This window comes from Meles meles, chromosome 20 (genome assembly GCF_922984935.1).
Source record: "Meles meles chromosome 20, mMelMel3.1 paternal haplotype, whole genome shotgun sequence".
NCBI classification, from domain to species: Eukaryota; Metazoa; Chordata; class Mammalia; order Carnivora; family Mustelidae; genus Meles; species Meles meles.
Genome location: NC_060085.1, coordinates 57,142,413 through 57,167,878, shown reverse-complemented (window position 1 = coordinate 57,167,878; position 25,466 = coordinate 57,142,413). Strand labels below are relative to the sequence as shown.

The 25,466-nt window shown below is 52.4% G+C and overlaps 1 protein-coding gene across 3 annotated transcripts in view; it reads left to right on the top strand.

The window, feature by feature from the left end:
* Positions 1-25,466, top strand: part of FBLN2 (fibulin 2) — a 91,177-nt gene that overhangs the window by 19,074 nt on the left and 46,637 nt on the right. For 2 of the 3 annotated variants that reach the window (XM_045992118.1, XM_045992116.1), the window contains exon 2: positions 14,184-15,539. In XM_045992118.1, the coding sequence (XP_045848074.1) occupies positions 14,243-15,539 (1,297 nt within the window). In that variant the 5' untranslated portion in view covers positions 14,184-14,242. Of the gene's footprint in view, positions 1-13,040; positions 13,061-14,183; positions 15,540-25,466 lie in introns of those variants that run through there. The other variant, XM_045992117.1, reaches the window with a different exon arrangement.

Here is a 25,466-nt window from a genome sequence, read left to right as displayed (position 1 = left end):
TAAATTGAAATCTCAGATACGCGATGCGTAAGTACATCCCCTGAATTGTGCAAGACATACTTATGCTAAACGTTTGCACATTGCTTATCTGAAGTTCCCCCACAATTACGTGTCTTGTCTTTTTATTTGCTCGCTTTGGCAAGCCTGTTCTGGTCGGGATCAGAAGGATCAGAGGACCGGGGAAGGGAAGCATTTCCTTATCTTGTGACTTGATGTGACATGAAGCCAGACCCCACTTCGATAACAGCACTGGTGATGAATCAGGGTCTCCTGGGGCCATGTGGGGAGGGGGTGCAGCATGGCCTAGCCAACCCGGAAAGTTCTCATCCTGCTCTGCTGTGGATGGCAGCTGTGGGAGGTGGTGCCAGCTTCCTGCGGGGATACATGTTTGAGTTTTGGGGCGGCAGTCCTGAGGACAGCGGAGAGAGGAGCTTGCAGCCAGAGCAAGGGAGGGTCATTGAGGTTCGAGCAGCACCCCAAGGCACCTCTGACTCTGCTATGCCAGAGATCTCCCTCCCTGACGAGGTCCACACCCCGCACCCTGGGGTGAGGGGCAGGGAGGAGAGTAGGCCCTGTCTCTGGGGGGATGCTTCCTGGGAAGAGACCCTTCCTGAGTGCGCACCTACCCCCACCCATGAGAACCTGACCCCAAGCTACCACAGAATCCCCACTGCCCCCGCCCATTAACAAAAGACCAAAGCTATTAGCAGTCTGGACTGTGACCTTGACCGGCCTGCTGGTCCTGCTTGGAGCCTGCTCCAGGATCTCCAGGTCTGGAATTCAGGGACTCACTCCATGGAGCTGGATCCACTCCCAGAGTGAGTGTCCTTGGCTCCCTGGCCTTCAGTCCACCTCCACACCCGTAGTGGCTGCTTACTGTGAGGGGTGGCAGACCGAGACCCAGAAGGCCAGAAAGGACACCAGACAGCCATCATCTAGATTCCACAGTTGCGAACATTTGGACGTTTTGCTTTTGACTGCTATCCATGCTGAAATATGTCAGGGCATCTCATAGGCATGATGGCTAAATAAAGGATTAATAAAAAAATGGGAAAGTATTCGTCTTGAAAACGCACCAGCATTTGGTGGCTGTCACACCTCACAAAATGATCGACTGGTCCTCAGTCTATCCTTGGAACCCCTCAGTGAGCTGAGACAGCTGGCTTACTGGTCTGTTGACATCGGGACCGATCAGGAGCCCCGCACGAACTGGGCTATTCTATCTCAGGCCTGTGTGGGTCTAGAGCAGCCTCTCCTCTGCCTGCTTTTCCTACGTGCTGAAACTGTGGGCGACATTTGTCCTGTGGAATGTCCCCCAGCCAGATCGTCTGTATTTCACTGCTTAGATCCCAGTGGTTCTGGTTACCTATCGCTGTGTGACCAACATCCCCAACCCCTGGCAGCTGAGAGCAACAACACTCGTGTAATTCGGTCAGGAACTTAGGCAGGCCTTGGCTCCTTCAGTGGTGCTCACCTGGCCTTCTGGGCGGATGGGGGCCTCCAGAATGGGCTCACAGGCCCAGGGCCGCAACCAGGAGGGATGGATGCTGGGCTCCGCGGTCCCACCACCAGGGTGGTCACATCCCTTTCCTGGTGACTCTGTGCCCTCAGATACCCAGGTGGAAGCTGCCAGGCCACGTACAGGCACCTCAGTATCCCCACTGCCACATTCCCCTACTTGGAGCAGTTGGGGGTTCTGAGTCTCACTGGTTACAGGGCTCCCCAGGCCTATCCCTCATCCAGTTGCAGTGAAGAGGGGATGAGCTTTGTGGATGGGCTGGGAGTGGTCATGTGGCCATGCCCCCCCACCATGGAGCCTGGTGCAGGAAGAACCCCCTCCACCTGAATCCTCCCTCAGGCTGCCGGGCTTCCTGCTTCTAGAAGGGCCCTGTTAGGACGTGGGATTCTTTTTTTTTTTTTTTTTTTCTTCAGCTAGACCTCAGGCAGTCATAGTTGAGTTAATTATACTCCTCAGCTAATAACACACTATTATCTTGGTCTCTGCGGGGTCCTGCTTTTATTTTATTGGTCGGTTTATTCCCATTATCTCTGCTCCCCATGCCATTCCATCTGCCCACTATGGCAGACTTCCAGCTCTGCTCAGTGCGTATCTGTTTCCCTGTGTTTTGCAAATGGTGTGTTTTACTTTGGGCATGTGTATTTTTACTCCACATGAACGGTGTTGGGCTAGCTTGTTCTGTTTCTTACGTGTTCCACTTGGTGTTCTAGTTTCAAGGTCCATCCGTGTTGCTCCGTGCACAGCAAATCATGGACTTAGCATTCTCTGGGGTGTGTCTGGCAGGGTCCCAGCAGGAAAGGGCAACGAGAGGAGTGGTTAATGAAGAGACCTAGAACAGAGGTATGGGCAGAGTTGGGGGGAACTAGGGGACATGTTTGGAGTCATGGTTGTGGGTGGGGAGCCCTTAGCACCCTGGGCCTGCAGGGGCACAGATGAAATCCTGAACCCAGTAGGGTTACCCTACTGGAGTCCCAGCCCTAGCTGGAGGGGGCAGCCATCACCAACCCCTGCCCTTGGGGGAAGGGGGGTGGGAGGCGGGGAATAGATACCACACCCTTTGATCTCCTATCAGTGGCTGGCACTGAGGGGTGCAGGAGCCTCTGGGATGTAGGCTGGAGAGGTCAGCCTCCCAGGGGCAGAGCAGGGTGGAGGAGGAGAGCGGGGAGTGGATCTAGGGACAGGGAACAGCATCAGGGCCTGCACCTGCTGGGTCCCCACCTACCACTGGACGAATACCCAGTGACCATTGTGGGCATGTGGATCTCCGCAGATTTCTTTGGAAATCTGGACAGGGCGTATGCTTGTGGACCTGACTGCATAGGTGGCCCTCTCCAAGCTCTCTGCTCCCGTGGTCACATGGGGCAGTCGGCCTTGTCATAATCACAGTTTTGTTTTTGTGAATGTGCATATACATTATTAGCCAGCTTGCCAGTGGGATGGGTGCAGAGCAGAAGCTGTGCGGGTTTAACTGCCTTTCCCTGTTCCCTGGTAAGTTCCCACCTTGGGAGGGTGTGACGCAACCTGCCAGCACTGGGCAGCCTGGCAGGAGGCTCTTTGTTTGTGACCACAGTCTGGCTGCTGGGGTTCACCCCTGCAGGGAGGTCAGCCTCCATTTCTCAGCCCGTCCCCCTTGTGGCTCCTCTTTTTAGATTGCAAGGGGGGGATGTCTGCAGAAGCCAGATGTGAAGGGGGCCGCTTACTGTGGGGGTCATGGGAAAATAGCAGCTGGAGTCTCCAGGAGGGACATGTCTGAATCTGAGAACCAGCGATGTAGAGATTGGGCCCTCCGACTTCTCACCTGTGTTTCCAGCCCCACTTGCTTATGTCCAATGACAGGGAGCTCACCCCTTCCCCCTAGCAGCCTGGTCTAATGCTTGACCTGGAGAGAGCTTTGCCCTTGTGGAGCTCTGTGGAGATCTGTTCCCCTCCACCCTTCATATACACCTGTGGGTCCTACCCTGCCCTGAGCGGCTGTGGAGATGGACCAGGGCTTTCTGAATTGCTCTTCTCCAGGTGAGCCACCCTCAGGGGCCTGGGACCCTCCCCATTGGGCCACCTTCTCTGAATATATCTGTGTTTGTCCCACCCTTTAGACAGCATCAGGAGTCTCTGCTGCAGTGTGTCCTGTACCCCAGACTTCCATTCTTCTAGCTGGAGACCACAGTGGGAATGAGCATGAGGTTCCCAGTCCACAGGGTGAGCCTGGGGGGACCCTGAATTCAAGCACACCCAACCATGTGTAAGTCAACGATAAGGCCACATAGTCTCTTGGGGGAGCAGGAGCCCATACCCCGTGTGATTATCTCAGTGTGGCTAGGGCTCGGTGGTTTTCAAGAGGAGTGAGAAATTTTCTCTTCTTTTTTAGAAACCTGAATTTTCATGTGAACAATTCCAGTTTGTAAAGGCTGGTTAACTAATTTAAGACTAAAACCCATTGTGTGGGACAAACAAAACACATGAGTTGGCTGACTAAAACTCCAGAACCCGTAGGCCCTCTGTTGTGACCCGAGGTGTGCTGGAGCCTCTCCACTGTATGCAGATGCAGAACCGGGGCTCAGAGAGGAAGAGCCTTGCTCAGGATTGCATAGCAGATGAGTACACAAAGCCAGGGCCCGATACTCTTTGGGCCTGGGGTTAGGGTGATGGGTGAACCCAAGACCTGGAATCACCTAGATGCAGGCAGAATGTGATGCTTGGGGTGGGGCAGGTCCAAGGCCAGGGCTCCCAGGGGGCTGAGAGGAACTGGGGGACCAACTTGTGGGAGAATGTGAGGTGGGATGGAGTGTGGCAGGGCTGGCTGGGAACAAAGTTCCTCTGGGAGAAGCTCTGGGAGAAGGCTGCCAGCCTGTGGTGGGAATATTTGCATCTTGGGGATGCATTGTTTGTGTGAAGACGGAGGTGGGAGGAGAGTTTGGCTCTTGGTTTGTAAAGGTTTCTTCTCTTAAATGACGTTATTTAGAGTAGACTCGGGCCACTTTCGGGCCTTCATGTCCCACCATCTCCAAGTAGAGGGTCATTGACCTGGTCAAGGGGGATCACAGGCCCCAGTTCTCCTAGTTGCCCACCCACCTACCTCCTGAGATAGCTTCTTAGCTGGGGGGTGGAGGATGTCCATCCGATGAGGAAGCAGGAGGCTGGCTGAGGACAAAGCAAAAGCTGGCACCTTGTACCCCCTCTCCACCCGCTCCCCTCGGTAATATGTGTGACATTCCTCAGGCACCCCTGACTGCCATAAAGGAGAAACAAATAGTTAACTTGGCAGAGATCACAATCCTGCAAGACAGGACTCTCCCAACTATCTTGATATTAATGGCTTGCCAAAAGACAACATTGATCAAGCCACAGGACCTCTGGTATCCCTGCACCTGGTAGGCCCTCTTTAGCATATGAAAGCTCCGCCAAAACCTCCCTTCCCCTCACCTTCCCCCAGCCTTCCCCCAACTGCAGTGTACATAGCCTGCCATCCCTCACAACCCGGGGCAGCAGCAGCTCTTTCTGCCCACGGGTCCTGTCCCCGTGCTTTAATAAACCACCCTTTTGCACCAAAGATGTCCCAAGAATTCTTTCTTGGTCATTGGCTCCGGAATTCACCCCACTGAACCTCACCTAGGTTCTAGAACTTCATCATGTGGTGCCTGAACGTGGGGCTGTGAGTCTTTACATTTGGACTCTGAGCTTCGGTGCAAAATTGGTGAGTACTTTCTCTCCTTTTCCTTTACTCTCATTTCAGGGGTTTTCAAGGAGTATGGTCTTATTGGAACACTTGCATGTCAGTTGCTCAGGCTGTAATCCTCTAGCCTGTGGCTACTCTACGGGGAGGAGAGCATCTGCCTTTTGGCTGTAAGTTAGTACCCTGCCCGGAATGGTAATAAGACCCAGAAACTTGATGGCCTCTCTTTATTCCTGTTCTTATATAAAGTTGTCTCTCTTGGGCATGGGACAGCCACCTAAGTCACCAGGATGGCTGCCAATCTTAAGACTCCCGTGTGAGGTTTCCTCCTGATTGATCTAATGTGATCCCCCCCACATCCCTGGTCTAGCCACTTCTGGCCGAGAGACCTCCACTGGGAGCCGGCCGAAACCAGTACGCGATTGAATTAAGACGCATCCGGGGACCGTTTCCTGGGGGAAGTTTTCTGTAAGGACCACATGTGTTGGAATGTCGCATAGACCATGATGGATTTCAGTCTTTACTGTTTCTTGTCAGTGTCCTCTGCTCACTACTTAAAGCTACAAAATTGGGTAATTTCCCCTTGTAAAAACCTTCCTAGTATTTCCATGGTTAAAATGGCAAAACAGCATGCAGTCTTCAGGACGGACGATGGCATGGCACGGCACAGTGTTTTGGTCCATTCACCAGCACCCATCGGCAGCCTAGGATGTGATGCGGAAGAGGAGGGACGCAGCACCCCTCCAAGGCCTTTAACGGCAGGAATGCCTTCCCGGGGAAGGCAGGATGGTGATCAATAGCGATATCTTTTTTTTTTTTTTTAAAGATTTTATTTATATATTTGAAGGAGAGAGATCACAAGTAGGCAGAGAGAGAGAGAGAGAGAGAGAGGAGGAAGCAGGCTCCCTGCCGAGCAGAGAACCCAATGCGGGACTCGATCCTAGGACTCTGGGCTGAAGGCAGAGGCTTTTAACCCACTGAGCCACCCAGGCGCCTGATCAATAGCGATATCTTGAGGTACGCCTCTGGTCGCTTTTGACACACGGGAACCTCTGACATATCCTGCGTGGGACGCCACCCAGGAGTCAGGGGGGATTTGGTAATGGACCTTCTTTACTTTTCTGGGAGCATGGCTGCAGTAAGCTTCTTCAGTTCCCAAGGACTCTACCTTGGGGTAACTGTTAACCCACTGGAAATAATTTGGATTGTAAAACTTAGAAAAGGACTGGGCTCCTGTAACACTGCATGGCCTCAGTGAGAACTATCAGTTAGATCTCCTCTGCAGGAAACAGAGCAAATGGACCTAGGATACCTTCATTGCTCATACCTAGGCCTTCATTGCTCTGCACCAGGACCCCGAACTAAGGGGCTTTTGCAGAATGTGTTTGCCCAAATGAGTCAGCTAGTAAACTTAATCTTGACATACTGGATGATAATTATGTTAGTAGGACTTCAGATAAACCCAGGTTGCTGGGCCATCCCTAGCAAAGAGGACTCTGACGTTCATCTCTCTGTTCCTCCTAATAGATGTGGGGGCTTCTCCCTCACTCACTTCCCGTATTAATGGCTATAACTGGAGCCAACTGGGGTTAGTCTAACTCGAGACAGAGACCGTAAGGAATATTCCCAAGCAGCTGCCGAAACTCCCATTGTTTCCCTGGAAATTTCCCTGTCTTCTCTGGCCCAACTTGGACTGCTTAACCCCTCCCCCCTTGCTGGTGGGAAAGCATGGCGTCTGCTCCTCTCTTGGGGCTTATGAGCTCTAAAACCGGGAATCCTTTCTCTGCCTCCTGGCAGCACTTTGTTTCTTCTGTTTCCCCTTTCTCCTATTTCTGCACCAACGTGCGTGCAGCTTGCATGACTAGCCTCTCCATCATGCACCACGGCTCCTTCTCTCTTCACTGTCAAGGAGCAAGAAGAGCACCCCCTGGACCTAACACCCCCCACTCCAGATCTCTCCCCTCGTGTCTCAGATAAACATTCAAGATGGAGTGGGCCCAGGTGGAACGTAAATCAGTATTGGAACTAAGTTAAGTTTGTTGGTTTAATTAAGCTAGATACGTCTTTGAAGTTACAGCAGTAACTGTGAAGCTTTTATTCTATCAAAGTTTACTGAAGGTCAAATAATCTTACGTTATTTGTTAAAATCTGTTAGCAAAGAAATTACTAAACTGATGGTTAATTGTCTGTCTCAAAATTTTCATGGGTAATTTGTTAAAGTAGCTTTCAAAGTCTTTGGTAACCTGAAACTTTAAAGTTTTGGTTGGATGACAAATGGAATTAAATTATGGACATCTAGGTCTTAACCAAACAGGATAAAATGCTAAGTCATTAATTACTAGATGTAGGTTTGTCCTTTTGACTTCTTACTGCAAAGAAACTAAGAGTATTTAAATCTGTTGGTAAACATGTTTTGCGCTTAACTGATTCATAAATTTGCCATCTGAAGAATTCTGTTGTAACAGTTCACAATTGGTTAATACTTAGTCTTCACTAGAGATTAAGGTGTTTCTAACAGTACAAAATTCTACTTAGTGTAACAAAGACTGATGGAAATAAGGGAAACAACTCTGTGGAAAAGTAGGTGATATGAAGAAAGGTTTAAGGAATGGAAATGCATTTTATTTTATTTTTTTATTTTATTTTATTTTTTTTTTTAAAGATTTTATTTATTTATTTGACAGAGAGAGATCACAAGTAGGCAGAAAGGCAGGCAGAGAGAGTGAGAGGGAAGCAGGCTCACTGCCGAGCAGAGAGCCCGATGCGGGACTCGATCCCAGGACCCTGAGATCATGACCTGAGCCGAAGGCAGCGGCCTAAACCACTGAGCCACCCAGGCGCCCCTGGAAATGCATTTTATTAAAGATAAAAGGTAATTTTGTCCCAAATGAGATGGTTGCTCATGAAGTACTGCTAAACCAATGATAAACCTTGGTTCACATTTGGGAAAATGCTATAACTGTTCTAGAGATTCTATGCATTTCCTAAAGTTTTAATGTTTTGAGAGATCATCGCTTGATATTGTAATTATGGAAAGGTTATATGTCACAGAAATGTGAAAGAAAGAAACCTGATTTCCTTGCCAGCTAAAGTGTAAACTCTCGTCTCATCAGCTCTAACCATATCCATTCCAAGTTTTTGTCATTTATAATTGCTTTAATTCTCTTGTAAAATGAGTTTTATCTTAAAGGAGATTCATATAAAGGACTTTCAGGACAAATACAGATATTTGATATACTTGAAAATCCTAAAACTGAAATGGGTAAGAATTTCCAAAACTAACTAAAGCTGCATTCACCAGATTTAATAACATGGGACTAAATGAACTAAAAGATTATCGTGTTGTGTCTCTTAATGTTTTGTCTTGTTTTAGACATTGCTGGTTCTCTAATGTTTACTCTTCCAGACTAAGGAGACTTTTTTCTTAAAGTGTCTGTGACTTAGAGAAATGTAAAATTATTTATTTGCAAACAAATCAAAGGATTCAACTTTTCTCTCTATCTGAACCCTCTGAAACCAAACGGTCTCAGCAAGTATTCTTTCCTCCACGGCAATCAGCCATTTGCATAAGTTCAATAAGAATCTGTTCTCCTTGTAACAGGACATCACTGGAAACATGGGTTATTTTACCAAGGCTTTGACTGGAATGTCATATTTGAGAAAGACACGCATAGACTCAGATATGACCAGACAGCTTAAAGGAACTAAGGTTGACTTTTTGAAACCTGAAGCCATAAAGCCCCTTGGAACTGTTGGCCTGATACCTTGCTCACAGAGTTCCCAGCAGCCTCACCAGGTGAGTAAAGAATGTCACTCCCTGGCAGGATACTTTGGGAACCTCAGGAAGAGGAATTCGCCCAAGTCGACAGGTATTGCAGGCATGTCTGATGGCAAGTACATGGCTTGGCTTCTGGCCCGGAGAGGCTACTAAAAGTTCAACCTAGAGATTCCTTGTAAGAAGTTCCAGCAAAGCAGATTCTAAAAGATCTATATGATCACTCACTGTTCTTGCTGAGCTTATGTAAATAATAGGCCAAGTTTGTTAAAACTGGACTTGTTTTTTCAAATGAATTAGTCCTGATTTGGCTATCTCTGGAAATGAGGGTTATTTTAGAGAGAAAAATTATGTTTTAATAACACACCTTTATGGATGTTAAATTCTAGATTTGATTGTCTTTAAATGTTTGTTTACCTAAACTAAACAATTTGAGGTAAACTTCAGAAAAGTTGCACAATAACTCACTTAGACGATCTTCTTGTTTTTTTATTCTGTGGGGATAATAACAAGACCCCATGGCACATGATTAAACAACTGGAAAATGGGATCGATTCCCCAGCAGTTGTATAACTTAACTATCACCTTGTGTGTGGCTGGAATAATGAAATTGCCTAAAAGCCGGCATACCGCACTCCATAGGATTAACTATGGACTTGTAGAGATAATGGATGACCCCACTTTCTTTATGATTGGATTGGATGATGCATGTGGGACTCCCCTTATCTCTTGACAAGTTTTGTCCCACTTGCCAATGATCCTCTGTAATCAGGATATTGTTAAGGCTGGACCACTCAAAGGGCTTCTTAATGGTTTCATCCTTTAGTCATATTTATCCTAGAAGCCCTCGGTTGAGGTACAATTGCAAACAAATGCTTTAACTAAGCATAGAACAGACCTCATAAAAGGAGACTCAGAGCTCACTATGGGACAGTCTGTAATGACTTCACATCAGATCCAGATTTGTCTTAGAAGCCAAAGGCCACCAATGGGTGGTGTGGAGGCCGACTTATTAAATACTGGGCTATACTTACAGATATGCCAGAAATAATACTTAAAACTCGTCACACTTTAAACCTAGTTACCTGTATGCCTGAACCCGACCACTGTACTTCTTTCTCTATAGAGCAGCACTGTTCAGAGTTCTTGATCTTGCTTACTCTAGTTGTCCAGATTTAAGATGCCCCTGTTAAAACTACAAATGACAGTTGGTTTACTGATAACAATAGTTTTCGTAGAAAGAATAAGAAAAGCTAGCTATGCCATAGTGCTCACTAGCACTTTGCAATTGCCAAAGCCTTACAAATAAACATGAGTACTGACTCCAAATATGCCTTCCCGGTACTACATGCCCATGGAACTATTTGGAAGGAAAGGGGATTGCTGTCAAGCCATAACTCCCCAATCAAATATGAGCCTAAGTTCCAAAACCCTCCTTATCGCTATACCGAGGATGGCATATATCAAATCTGGGATACATATTTGTGGCTCACACCCACTATGGGACAGCTCAGTCAAAAGGCAGTTTAATGCCGGGAACAAAGGAATCATACGTATGATACTTGGGCAAACGACACACGACATCTAGGATGGCTGTCATTAGAAATGTGTTCCCAGATAGTAGTACTCCAGGCTACTGACGGGTTTGCTACTGATTGGATGAGGCGACCTGGCATGAGACGGCCAGCTCCAAACGGAACCCACTAGAGCTGTGGAACTAACCTGTGGTCCTGGCTTCCTCCAGGGTGGGTAGGTCGCTGCACTTTAGGATTTGCCTGGATTCATGGGCGCAGTACTAAAACCATCACCACGCCAGCTAATCTCCCCAATTTAAAGCAAAGATGGACACGATCTGTTTTTAAATGGTGTGATCACTTAGCATCCCTTTTTGTTCCATCTGTGGGACTAGAGGATGTCATGTGGCACGTAGAAGCCCTTAATAAATATACTACAAAGACCCTCAGTGATTCACTAAATAGCATCTCCTTACTTAATATAGAAATCTCACAGATAAGCAACGCAGTCCTACGAAATGGAATGGCCTTAGATGTCCTGAGCAGCACAGAGTGGCACGTGCGCCATTATCAAAGCAGAATGTTGCGTGTACATCCCAGACTATCACAAAAATGTCACAGGACTAACAAAAGATATGAATGCCCAGATTAAGGCTCTACAAGATCCTTTTCTCTCAGTGATTGGTTAGCTTCCTGGTTTGAGGGAGGACTATGGCCAACAATTAAAAATATCCTTTTCCGGCTTCTCATTCTTATCGCCTTATTAATTTTAATATGTTGCTGTGTTCAGTGTTTCTCTACTTGGTGCCAAGACTCCATTGCTGCAGTGAGTTCACCACGACAGATGGTCCTGACCACACGCAAAGACACTTCTTCACTGTCAGCACTGGATTCAGCTGCCTCTGCCTGTTGTAGCTCCCCTATGCGTTCCTCCACTGATCACTGTTGACCCGAGTAGGTAGGGACAGCTCTACGCCCCTCTTCAGCAGGAAGAAGTGACAGAAGATGAGACCTTCCACCTTCAACTACCTTAAGGATTTAAGGGTCAAAATTGTTCAGGGGGGAATGATGAGGGAGCAGGAGGCTGGCTGAGGGCAAAGCAAAAGCTGGCACCTTGCACCCCCTCTCCACCCGCTCCCCTCGGTAATATGTGTGACATCCTCAGGCACCCCTGACTGCCATAAAGGAGAAACAAATAGTTAACTTGGCAGAGATCACAATCCTGCAAGACAGGACTCTCCCAACTATCTTGATATTAATGGCTTGCCAAAAGACAACATTGATCAAGCCACAGGACCTCTGGTATCCCTGCACCTGGTAGGCCCTCTTTAGCATATGAAAGCTCCGCCAAAACCTCCCTTCCCCTCACCTTCCCCCAGCCTTCCCCCAACTGCAGTGTACATAGCCTGCCATCCCTCACAACCCGGGGCAGCAGCAGCTCTTTCTGCCCACGGGTCCTGTCCCCGTGCTTTAATAAACCACCCTTTTGCACCAAAGATGTCCCAAGAATTCTTTCTTGGTCATTGGCTCCGGAATTCACCCCACTGAACCTCACCTCGGTTCTAGAACTTCATCACATCCTCATCTTTACGAAATTCATTTGGACTTTCCTTGGGCTTCTCAAATTTGACGTGTCCCAAACTGGGCTGCACGTCCCTCTGCAGGCCTTCCTTTGGCAGCCTTCCCTGCCTTGGGAAGCCAGAGCTCCATCCTTCCAGGTCCCGGGCTCTCCCAGATTATGGTAGCCCTCTGCTGTTCCTCATCTCCCACCTGCTCGTCCTGCCTCAGGCCCTTTACATTTGCTGTTCAGGGGCTGACGTACATATAGGCCTTTACCTCTAGATATTCACATGGCCGTCTCTTTTGATTCACTCAGGCCTCAGATGAAATGGCAGTTCCTTAGAGAAGCCTTGCTTGACCACCCTGGCTAAAATGGGTTTTCCCGCAGCCCCAGTCACTTCCTTGCTTTCTGTCATTTATTTCTCCATTGTCCTTGTTACTGCCGGGTATTCAGTCATCTGCCGCATTGCTGTGGGTGTATTACCTGCCTCCCCACATCAGAGACTCTGCAGTGGTGGAATGGCCGTGGAGCTATCTTTTTGAGAACCTCCCCAATTCTAGAGGTGCCTGGCACATGGGACCTGTTCAGTCCGTTCTGGTTGACTGACTGGCAGAGGCCGACCTCCTTGTCTGGCTGTGCTGGATGCTGAGTCACTGTCACTGCCCCCGTTGACTCAGGTCCTTGCACTCCACTCCAGTCCCGCCTGCTAGCCCTGTTCTGGGCATTGCCTGGGGGAGGGGGTGGGGGCGGGGTGGATGCTTCAGCCTGAAGCCGCTTTCCTCTAGACACAGTGGTGACTCTGCTCCCTGCTCCCTCTCTCCTCTTCTCAGAAACTTTTTATGAAGTTATTGTTACATTGTTTGAATGTTGAAATGGTTGAAATTATTATATTTAGAGGTTTAAAATGACAAGTACTTAAAATGCTAGAGAAGCCACTTTATTGTTTTTTCTTCCCCCTCTTTTTCAGAAAGCCAGACAATTTTAGCAAAGCCACTGCAAACAATAGCTCAGCCTCACTGCGGTGGGTGGAGAAGTAGCCGGTGTCTGGGAAGGGAGGGCAGGGTGAGGGTAGTTCTCACTGGGATCGGGGACCTTTCCTTGCTGGAGCAGAGAAGCCTCCACGGGGCTCTGGGCCATGGCTTTTGGGGTCAGCTGCTCTCAGGTCACATGGGCTTTGCAGACGAAGAGCTGAGTGGGGTTGTGGAGGGCAGGGAGGGCATCTCCCAGGGCAGATGGGAGGTGAGGCTGGGTCTGGGGTGGGCCCAAGGAAACAAAGAGAATGGGCAGAGAGTGGAGAGCTGTTCCTGGGGGAGAGTGGAGAGAACATAGGGGGTGGGGTGTTAAGGAGAGCAGGTATCTAGAAAAATTGTGGGAATGGTGGTAATGTTCATGGAGGGAGCTGAGGACATTGGCAGGAAGCCCCTTTGAGGGCTTTGAGCCCCTTTGAGCCCTCTGGTGGGGGGCTTGGCTGGCTGCGCCGTGGCCTCGGAGGGGTTTGTTCCTGCCCATCATCTACTTGACCATATCCTCTGGCTGGCAGCCCAGCCTTTCAGTGGATGGCTGGGGATCGAGTGGGACTTCGGCGGGGAGAGAAATCGTTTGGGTGGTTGTGTGTGTGTGTGACCCCCTGTGACGTCCTGGCACGTGGATGAGCCTGTGAGTGAGACAGCGTGTGTAGTTGTGTACGTGAGGGACCACGGTGTCTGTCACCAAGGGTGTGAGAGACCAGACATGTGCCCTGAATGAGTGTGACTGAGTGAGGGTGCAGGGGTGCCTATGGGGGGATGCTGTGGGGACGTGGGCAGGAGGCTCCCAGTCAAAGGGCCTGTGTCAGAAGGCAGGAGAGGGTGGGGAGGGGTCAGCATCCCCAAGTTGGGGCCACGTTAATGACTGTGCGCCAACACCTGGGGCACGTGAGCGATGGCAGTGCATCTGAGTAGATGTGCCCAGGAGCGTGCACACATGCCGTCCGGTGCGGGGGGACACCGTCCAGCCGTGTGCGTGTGCTCTACTGAAGGTGCTGTCCAGCCGTGCGCGTGTGCTGTACTGGGGGGGCACTGTCCAGCCGCGTGTGTGTGCTGGCACGGGTGCACACATGCAGGCCCCCCAGGGGCGCTGACATCTTTTCTTTCCTGTTCCTGCAGGGCCTTGTAGCAGAGGAGGCAGTTCAACTCAAGGCAGCCCTTGGGCCGGCTGTGGGAGCATGGCGCGGCCCCGGGAGCCTATGGCAGCCTGGCTGGCTGTGGTCTTGGCCGTGGCCCTGGCCCTGGGCCCGAGTGCTGGTGCAGCGGCCCCGAGGCAGGACTGCACGGGCGTTGAGTGCCCGCCGCTGGAGAACTGCATCGAGGAGGCGCTGGAGCCGGGCGCCTGCTGCGCTGTGTGCGTGCAGCAGGGCTGTGCATGCGAGGGCTACCAGTACTACGACTGCCTGCAGGGCGGCTTCGTGCGTGGACGCGTGCCCGCCGGCCAGTCCTACTTCGTGGACTTCGGCAGCACCGAGTGTTCCTGCCCACCGGGCGGTGGCAAGATCAGCTGCCAGTTCATGCTGTGCCCGGAGCTGCCCCCCAACTGCATTGAAGCCGTGGTGGCGGCCGACAGCTGCCCGCAGTGCGGCCAGGTGGGCTGCATCCACGCTGGGCGCAAGTATGCCGCCGGCCACACTGTCCACCTGCCGCCCTGCCGGGCCTGCCACTGTCCTGACACAGGGGGCGAGCTCATCTGCTACCAGCTCCCTGGCTGCCATGGGGATGCCGGAGCCGTGCCTGTGGCTGCTGCAGGAAACTTCTCCGACACGGAGGAGGGGGACCCCGAACGACACTATGAAGACCCCTACAGCTACGACCAGGAGGTGGTTGAGGCGGAAGCTGCAGCGGCCCTAGCGGGCGAGCTCCAGGCAGGTGCTGGGGGCCCGGCCGCTCTGGGAGGTGGCAGCCAGCCATCCTTTGCCCTCCAGGCCACCCCCTGGCCGGCTGCCCTCCCTAGGCCCACGGCGGCTGCTGCCCTGGGCCCCCCAGCCCCCATGCAAGCCAGGAGAGTGACAGAGGACAGCCAGGGCGAAGGGCCAGAGAAGACTGAGGAATTGGTCATCAGGGAGCAGCCGGCAGCTGGTGGCCCCAGGGGGCTGGATGAACCAGCCATTCCAGGCCCAACTGGGCCTGGTCTCCCTGTCCAAGAGGACAAGGCAGAGGCGAGGGCAGGACCTGAAGAGAACTTAATCCCGGAAGCCCAGGCCACCCCTGACAGTGCCGGGCAGGAGGGAGCCGTGCCTGTTCTGGGGTCAAGCACGGCCAGTGTCCCCCCATCACAGGGCACACCGAACTCTCCTGGGGGCACAACGAAGCCCAGCATCCACACCATGCTGATCCTATCTCCCCAAGAGGCAGCCTGGGTCCCACCCACACAGGAAGTGCCCAAGCAGCCACCGGTTCTGCCCCATTCTCAGCCAGAGGAGGACACAGACCCCAACTCTGTTCATTCTATCCCCAGAGGTGACCATGAAGGTAAGAACCCATTCTAGTTCCTCCAGGGGCACTAGCCCAGGGAAAGACAGCCTCAGGGCCCTGTCAGGGCCCCCAGCTCTGCACAGTTGCCTGGGTCCAGGGAAGCTGAGTCTGTGGGGCCAGGCTACCCACGGTCAGCCCAACCCCCACACTATAGGGCAGGGGGCACTGAGATGGTGCTTTCTCCCCGGCTGCACTCCTGGGGATAGAACGGCCGGTAAGGGCGAGGTCCCTGTTGTGGAAGGTGCTGGGCTACCTGGTGGGGCTGTGGTTGAAGGCCTCTTAGGTATACCTTCTCAGGGCTAGAGTTCCTCAAGGAAGGTTCCAGCTCAGGTGCAGGTGGGGACCATTGGGGTCCATGGGTGCCCTGGAAGGAAGTGAGAAGTTTCACAGATCTGGTCCAGCTCCATCCACCCGCTCCTGACAGTAGCCTCGGGTCATGGCTCTGTTCTTGGTCTCTGAGCTGACAGCAGAGGGGACATGGTCTCTCCTGGGTGCTCCTTGTGAGAGCCTAGGACCAGGGCTGCCCTGCACGCCAGCCAGGGGTCCCATTAACACACACGTCGTTCTTGTCCCTGTTCTGTGCTGCACCTGCCAGGGCTCCCACCTACTCAGCATAGAAGCCAAAGCTCTCTCCAGGACCACAGGCTCTGCCCCGGTCAGCCTGTGACCTCCTGGACCACCTCTCCATCACCCTTCTCTTAGTCTGTTCTGACTGCTTTTACAAAAATGCCATAGACTGGGAGGCTTACCCCACAAGCATTTATTTCTCACAGTTCTGGAGGCTGGGAAGGCCACGATCAAGGTGCCGGCAGACCTGGGGTCTGGTGCGAGCCCGCTTCCTGGTTTGCAGGTGGCCATCTGCTCATTATGTCCTTGCCTGAGAGATGAGGGTGCATCTCACTGAGATACACAGAGAAGGAGCAAGTTTTCTTGTGTCTCTTCTTGGAAGGGCACTAATCCCTTCATGAGGGATCCACCCTCATGGCCTAATTATATCCCCAAAGGTTGATCTCCACATACCATCCCTATGAGGTTGTTTTTTAAAAAAATTTATTTATTTATTTGAGAGAGAGTGCATGAGCGGGGCTGGGGAGGGGTAGAAGGAGAGGGAGAAGAAGAGTCCCCATTGAGCAGGGAACCCGGTGCAGAGTTCCATCCCAGGTCCCTGGGATCATGACCTGAGCCAAAGGCAGATGCTTAACTGACCACCTCCCGCCGATTTGGGTTTTAACATACGAAGTTGGAAGTGGGGCCTAAACTCAGTCCCTACTGACCTGCTTAGCACTGGTTTCCTAGCCCCTTTCAGGTACCCACGAGCCCCGGGGCCTTTGCACTTTACACCTCCTCTTGAAATGCTCTCTGAGGTGTCCATGTGGCTCATTCCTTCCCTCTATAGCTCTCTTTTCCAGGTCACCTCCCCAGAGAGGCCTTCTCTGAGCACCCAGTTAAAACAGCTCTTATCCTGCTTTAAGTCCTCCTAGCAATACCTCATAGGGTAGCCTGTAGCTGACTCGCTTAATCTTGTCATCCCTAGTAGAATGGTAGTGCCGTGAATGGAGGGACCACATCTGTCATCTTCTCTGCTATGCCTAACGGCCTCTGGCAGAGCCTCACAACACAGTTGGTGCTCGGTAAATATCAGGTAAATAAACGAGTGAACCAGTGGGGGCTTATCCTTTCTCATCCTAGCTTCCTTGCCATCCTATGACCACCGTACACCGACATATCCCTTTTCTTCCACCTGTTTGCTCACACTGTTCCCAGCCAGCTCAGGCAGCACCTCCTCTAGGAAGGCTTCCCTGAATCTTCATGCCTTGTCTGATGCCCTCACCACCAACCTTCTCCAGCTCCCTGCCTCACCTCTGAGGTACCCTAAGCAGTTGTCCGGTCGTCTAGACATCCCTCCCCATAGCTGAGAGTCTGTGTCTTGTTCAATCTCATACCTAAACCTTCACTATAAATCTTCATTAGGCACTAACTGTGACTGGGCCCTAGTGGGCCCTGGGGAGGCAGAATTGGACCCCCATGGACCATGTCTACAGACTGGGGCTGTGAGGGAGGGATGTCTGGGTGGTGTGTGTGTGTGGGGGGTGGTAATGAGGGGGATCTGGGATTTCTGCAACATTCCCATATACCTACCTTGCTGCTGCTGCCCACAGCTCTATGGCCTTGGACAGGTCTCTTAACTGGCCTAGGCCCCGTTTTTCCCATCAGTCAAGTACTCCAGCCCTCATTGGGCATAGACTGTGTGCAAAGCCTGTGCACATGTAGGGAGGGGTGAGACTGCAGGCTCCTCCTGACCTGGTGGGAGGATCAGCTCCCCCGACCCAGCCCAGACGGTTCTCCTTCCAGCCTCATCATGGTGAGTGGGGCACAGAACTCCTTTGCCGAATGAGCATCTCCTAGGTGCCAGACCCCATTTCTGATCCTTCCTACAAGCTGTGGAGGTGGGGGTCCTTCTTGAAAACGGAGCGCATCAAGGTCAGAGAGGTGTGGCTTTTGTCCCCAGGTCACACAGTGGTAGTCGGTGGGCTGGATCCAGGGCAGTGGGCTTCAGTGGGCTCCTCCTTACCCAGCCCTGAGCCTACAGGATGTGGGGAGCCTGCATGGGGTGGGGGGAGCTGTAATGAAGTACATGTGTGCCCGGGGAGAGCTTGTAGGCCTGGCTTTGGAGTATGGCGCACGCAGCGTGTTTGGGTTGCTGCCTCTGAGGGGTTCCAAAATAGACACAACCCCCACCCCCCACCCCCGCCTCTCGCTCCAGAGGCCTCTCTGTGGTTCCAGGCCTTTGGAATCTTGGAGACTTACTTTGTTCTCAGGAGCCCTAGGTTTTTCTGTTTTGTTTTTGTTTGTTTGTTTTTTTTTCCCTCCTTTGCCCTGTGCTTTCTCAAATGGATCTTGGGGTGTGGCCTTTGATGAGGGCTGCCTCGGGGCAGGGGCCTCTGATGGGGTGTCCCCTCTCCCATCCAAGGGCTGTCCTGGCAGAGGGCCCAGCACACGCAAAGCCCGGAGATAATTAGCAGGGCACGGACAGGCAGCTGCATTTTTTGGTGTGTGAGGAAAGGAAGGTGTGGGAAGTTGGGAGCAGGGGGAACTTGTCCTAGCCAGATAAACAAGGGGCTGGCCTGCCACTGACCACCCCCGTCCATCTTTCCTCCCCTCCTCACCCTGGGACCAGCCATCCCCCGCCAGCTCATGAGCTCTGCTCCACTCCCTGTACAACTCAGGCTAGTGGCTTACCATTCTGTGCCTCCTTTCCTCCATCCATCAGCAACGGGTAGGCCCCTGCTTCGTGGGGATGTCTTCAAGAGAGAAGCTGATTCATGTCCAGTGCTTGGCAGTTTGCTTAGCCCTTGCTGAGTAATTAAAAATGTTAGCCACTGGTTGTCACCCTCCACTCTCATTCTACCTGTTTATTTCCTCAACAGATGTCTGTGGCCCACCCTCTCTGCACTGGGGGCTGTGCCTGTGAATGAGGCCAGCGCAGCCTCTCCCTTCCTGAGGTCTCCTGGGGGCAGGAGGGTGTTCAGTGGATAGGCACACACACAGATTTCTTCATGGCCATAAGGCAGTACACGCTGCCCAGGAAGTGTGGGTGGTGGGAAGCCGGATGGGTGGGGGCCAGGGGCCTGATGGAGCATCCTTTGGGAAGTGGGGACCTTCTGGGGGGAAGGGCAGGGGCATCCCAAGTGATGGAGGGGCCCTCAGTGCAGAGGAGCTGGGGAGGTAGCTCTGCCCTGCTTGCCAGTAGGGCCGGCGGAGAGGACTGTGGAGCCGGAAATGACCCCCAGCTATGTTGCCATGGCAGCCCTGGGGCCTGGAGAAGGAGGTTTCCAGCCATTGCCCCAGGACTGGCTGGAGTGGGGGTCTTGTCTCTGAGCCGGAGCTGTGCCAGCGATCCTGGCTGCCTCTGAGCGTGTCCAGATGTGGCCTAATGGAAGCCACATGCCTGGCTCCCTGGGCTGGGGAGAAGGGGTCCGAAGTCTGTTGTCACTCAGGGGGCTTTGTGAGCATGCCCTCCCCTTCTGCCACTGGGCTGGCATGGCCAAGGGAACCAGGGGACTGCTGGGCCCCAAGGGAGGGAGCCCTGGGGCAGGGTTGGCCCTTGGGAAGGCGGAGTTTCTCCTTCCTGGGAAAGGCTCCAGCTGACCTCTGTGGACCCCCCAGACCATGTGGCAGGAAAGGGGCCCCCTTCCTCGGGACCCTCACATAACCAGGTTCTGCAGGGCAGGGGTCCTTGGATCCTCTGACATTCTGGTTAACAGAGAAACTTTAAAACTCAACTGTACTAAGTGCAGACATTGTCGTCTTGCGTCTGGCGCGAGCACCATTATAAGCATGCTGTGATAATTAACCCCTTTAATCCTCACCACCACCTCCTTGGTTTACAGCAGAGGAATCAGGTCCCTTGTCTGAGGACACACGTGTGGGGAGTGGTGGATGCAGGTTTCCCTCGTATTTCTTCGGGTCTTCATCCCTGTCATTTCCGAGTGCCTGGTGTGTGTGGGCTATGACAGTGGCCAAATGTGCAGTGTGGAACAAAGCCCAGCACAGTCCCTGCCCTCGGGGAGCTCACGGGTTAGTGGGGGAGATAGCCCGGTAGTCACATGGATGTGATGTTCTGAGCCATGACCAGGGCTGAGAAAGGAGGTGGGTATGCTATCTAAACCTGTCTCTCAGGGATCTGACTTCTGGGGATCAGGGAAGGCTTCCTGGGGGAGGTGATGTTTGAGCATGAGGTCTTGTTGACTGGATGGCAGGTGGCAAGCAGAGAGGGGACAGTGCTCCAGGCAGAGGACACAGCACATGCAAGGACCCTGTAGCTGGAGGGAGTGAATTAGATTGAAAGGAGGCTGTGGGGTTGGTATGAGGCTGGGGAGGGTGTAGGGGCCACAATGGTGTTGATCCTCAAGATGAAGATTTGGGTCTTTGTCCCAAAAGCAGCAGGGAGCCATTGAAGTTGTAAGGCAGGAGGCCAGTATGATCTTATCTGGTGACTCCCAGAAGGAGTGCTGCAGGAGAACAAAGGACTAGCAGTGGGCCTCCCCACCATCTGTGGGTTTCCAGCACCACTTCCAGTGCCTCCACCCCCCCTCACCCCCCAGAATCACCAGGCTGTGGCTCCTGGGACACAGGAGAGAGGGACTTGCCCAGATTCTCCTCTCCTCATTCCCCAGAGGATCCTTGCTGATCCTGCCCTCTCTTTTCCAGTCTTGGCCTGTGGGAGATTTTAACTTGTGTGGGGCCTAAGGGAACCAGGCTGGGATTCTGGACACCTGAGCCCCCAACCCATGCAACAGAATCGCCTCCTACTAGAGCCCCAGGCTCCTGGAGCAGGCAGGGGATGGAGGCAGCCTGTGGAGGCTGTGGCAGGAAAGCTCACAGGAGGGCCTGGCCAGCCCTTCCTCGGTTCACCCCCAACCACGGGGGCTGGAAATGGGGTCTATGACTCTGTTTCGGGCTGGGTGGGCCCTGTGGAGAGCAATAAGACAGGCAAACCGGGGTCCTGGCTCCCCACATCCACAGTAAGACCCCGGTCTGAAGCCCCCCACTTGCTCGTTGTATGACCTGGGGCCCAGGACGTTACGCCTCTGAGCCCCCATTTCCTTACTGGCGAAATGGCGCGGTTGCGAGTGCCCGAGGCTGCAGTGAGAGCGAGCATGCATGGAGCGAGGACACGGGCCAGTGTCACCCGCACTTGGGCCTGCTGTCCTGTTCGGCACACGCTGCTCTCCTCCGTCCACCTGCTAGCTTCTTTCTGCAGAGCAGCATTGTAAGTAGTAGAATTTTGCTGTGACTATTTTGAAATTAGAAGATTTCATGTAAAGTGCAGCTCTCAGTCTTTCCTGGAAAATTGGCAGTTGTGGGCACAACTGGCCTGTGTGCTGCTGGCCATCAGGGTTGCTGAGTGGAGGCTCCCGCCCTTTTGACTGCGTAGGTGCTCCGTGTTCTGCGGGGCTGGCTGTCCTCGGTTTCGCCAGCGGAATGGCCCTGGTTGGCAGCTGGGTTGTGTCCTGTACTGGGGGTACCTGTCGGCACATGGAGTTTTTACCCTGTGGTCTATGTGGTCGTTCTATTTTATGGAAGAGAAACTGGCATCTGTTGGGGGGGGGGCTTTTCTGGAGGTCACAGGAGAGCCAGGCAGGGGGATGGAGGCTTCCAGTGGAGGGGTGGGCTCATGGCTCTCACAGGGGACCTGGAGGCATGAGTGGGTCTGAGTGGCCCTACTGGGCCCTCCCTGTGTTTACCTGCTCCAGACCATAGAGCACTTGGAAGAAATGGGGCAGGGGCCAAGGCTAGGCCTGTGGTAGGTTTCTCTAAAACGATGTTATCTTTTTTATTTTTCTTCTTTTCTTTTCTTTTCTCCTCTCTCCCTCCCACCCTCTCTCCCTCCTTCCCTCACCCTTCCTTCCATGCTTCCTTCCTCCTTCCCTCCCTCTCTTTCTCTTTCAAAATAGGTTTACTGAGATACAGTCACGTACTATAAAGCCCCCCCCCCCCATGTGTATAATTCAGTAGCTTTTATCAGAGTTGTACTGACATCACTGGGCGCCCAATTTTAGAACATTGTCATCACCCCCAAAAGAAATCCCACACCTGGTAGCAGCCACTTCTCCTTTCCTCCTTCTCCAGGCCCCAGCCACCACCAAGCTCCTCACTGTCTCTGTGGAGTCATATATTCTGGACATTCCTGGACACGAAGTCATGTAGGAGGTCGTCTTCGGGGACTGTCTTCTGTCACTTAGCATAATGCTTCCAGGTTCATCCTCATTGTGGCAGGCGTCACTACTCTGCGCCTTTCTCTGACGGAGTAGCTTTCTGTGGGGTGGATGCACTTTGTTTTTCACCCATTCGTCCACCGACGATTGAAGTGTTCGCGCCTTCTGGCCATCACGAGGACCGCTGATACTGACACTCGTGTGCGTGCTTTTGTGTGGACAGAGGTTTCTGTTGCTCTCGGTAATATTCCTGGGGGTAGAGCTGCTGGGTCACGTGGTGACTGCATGTTTAATCACCAGATGAGCTACCAGACTGTTTTCCCCAGCAGCCGCACCATTTGGCACTCTTGTCGGCAGTGCACGAGGTTCTAACTTTTCCACATCCTCGCCAACACTTACTACTGTCTGCCTTTGTCTTTTTTTCTTCCCCCCGAGGAGGGGAGGGACAGAGGACGAGAGTGGAAGAGAATCGTAAGCAGGCTCCATGCTTAGAGCTCCAGGGCAGAGCCGGATGCCTGGCTCCATCTCACGACCCTGAGATCATGACCTGAGCCGAAATCAAGTCGGACGTTTAGCAGACTGAACCCCCCAGGCACCCCTTGCTGTCGAGCCTTTTTGAGTATAGCCATCCTAGTGTCTGCGAAGTGGTTGGTTCTGATTTGCATTTTTCTGACTTGCGATGTTGATCATCTGTCATGAGCTTCCTTTAAAAAATTCTAGAAAACACAAAACACACAAGCACACGTTCCATTAGCCATTAAAGTGATGACATCGCCCCAATGCCGTGTTGTTTCTGGAAGACGCTGCCGTATGCTTGTGGGAGAAGAAGCATGAGGAAGGCAACTGATGTTGTCGTGTGGTTCTGAAAATAGTGCTGATCTCCTGGATGCCTGGAAAGACCTCAGGGACCCTCCAGGGCCTGGGACCACACTTGAGAACCACCGGTCAATCCACAAATACAGCATTTTATGCACACCCTTCTGCCCTGTGCTTTTTTCTCTGACGACATATCTTGGGATTCCTCCTTATCTTTATGCGGAGAGTTCCCTTACCAGCCAGCATGTCACTGTCCCCGTGTTCTGGCTTTTCTTTTTGGTCCCTACTGACAGGTGTTCTAGTTGTTACTAGCCTTTTGCTGTTAAAAAGCAGTGTTCTAAGTGAATATCTTTATGCTGTGCCCTGGTACAGAGTGCTGGGTCAGTATGCGTGTACATTTCTTTATATATTTTTTGTGAACTCATTGAAGTATAATCAATAGAACTTACCAGAAGCATACAACTCAGTCACACATTTTCACAAATGGAACACACCCATGGGACAGGCACTCAGATCACAAGCCAGGTCACCCCCTCAGTGCCTGTCCTAGGGAACCACTGCCCTGACTTCTAACAGCAGATGTTAGTTTTCTGTTCCTGGAGTTTTCTGAAGGGAACCAGAGTGTCTGTTCTCTGTCACATCTGGCTTCTGAGGTTGGCCATGTTACCCGCACTGTGGCTGGTCCTTTTGATCGCTGAGAGGTGCTCTGTCATAGGGATGGACCCCAGTTTTGTTGTTCATTCTCCTGCGAAGGGGTGCTGGGGTTGTTTCCGGCCTAGGACCATCAGGAAGCATGTTTCTGTGCACCTGCTAGAACCAAGCTTGGATGATTGCTGGCTCCGGTGTGCTGAGTGCTCAGCATGTTGATCCCTTCTGCGGTTGTCAGCTTGTCCTCCTTTGAAAGCTGTGCCAGATTTTGGCTCATACCCGTAATATGTGAGAATGTATTTTCCTCACTATTCAACAAGTATTTATTGCGTTATTCCAAGTGCTGGGGGCGCAGCACCGTATTCAAAACCGATGCAATTCCCATCCCTCATGGAGCGTCCACCCTGGCAGGCGTGGGAAGCACGCAGTCAGTCCCACAAATGTGTAAAATCTACGTGAGATGGTGCTGGGCGCTAAGGAGAAAATGAAGCAGGGTGCTACAAAATGTTCTCGCCGTGGCCAGCCTTGGAGGGGGAAGATGGTGTCTCGGAGTGGTTTTCGTTAACACCAGGTGTTAGTGTGTTTAATTCTCCCCGTCCCCGATTTTGGCCAAGGGTTCCCCAGCAAGTCTGGCCATGCTCCCACCAACACGGCATGGGGCTGCCACCTGGTCTTTCTGGCTCTCTTGCCAAACCTGTGCCAGTCCTTGTGCTCGGGACACACCTTGGTCATGGTGTGAATGATCTATTGCCATGGTAACCTGAGCAGCAAGCCACCACACAGTAGACTCTCATTATCACTGCCAAGTGCATGGGGCAGCCAGGCTCTGCTGTCCTGAGCTGGGATTGAGGGATGGCAGCTGGGCTCTTGCTTGTGAGTGTCTGTGGTCGGCTGGCAGCTCTGCTGGGGCTGGTGGGTGTGGGGCGGCCTCTGCCAGGATGGTTTGTCTCTGCTCTCTGCTCTCTGACCTCTTCAAGCTGGTTTGCCCTGGCTTGTTCTCATCCCAGAAACGGGGCTCCGGGTGAATGAAAAAAGCACACAGGGTTCTGGGGCCTGGGTCCAGAACAAGTAGCAACCCTTCTATTGCCCATTTTGTGGCCGGCCAGTTGGGAGACCAGCGCAGGTTCAGAGGCTCCTCTTGCTGGGGGTTGCTGGGAAGTCACGTTGTGAAGGGTGTGCGTACAGGACGGGAGGAGAATTGGGACTGAGTCTGCCTCTGGTCCTGGGCTGGGTGCTCCATGGACCTCATTTCACTTAGGCTCCACATGACTTTACAGTGAGTCCCTTCCCACTGGGATTGGGGGGGGGGGTGGCTGAAATGCTGGCCTGGTCCATGGCCCAGCAGCAAATACGTGGTGGGCCCAGGTCTGGACTCGGGTCCGCTGATGCTTAAGGCATGTCTGGATTTCCTGCTTGCCTCCTTCGGTAGGCCTGGTGCAGAGCTCCCCAGGTTTGCACTGGTTCTGCCCTTCGCTAGCTGTGTAACCTTATGCAAATCACCCTATTGCTTGAGCCTCCGTTTTCTTGTCTGTAAAATGGGCTTGCTTAGGGCTCTCTTCTATAGCTCTGTTCTCAGTTTAAAGAAGGCTGGTGTTGGGCACCACGTGCTGGGGTCTGTCTCCCAGCGGGCTTTGCTCACAGCTGGTGCCCTGGTGCTGATTCCAGGCCTGGGGTCTCTGTCAGGAAGGCAACGGCCTTTGTGCTCTGGGCTGCCTCTTGTTTATACACTGAGCCTGAGACA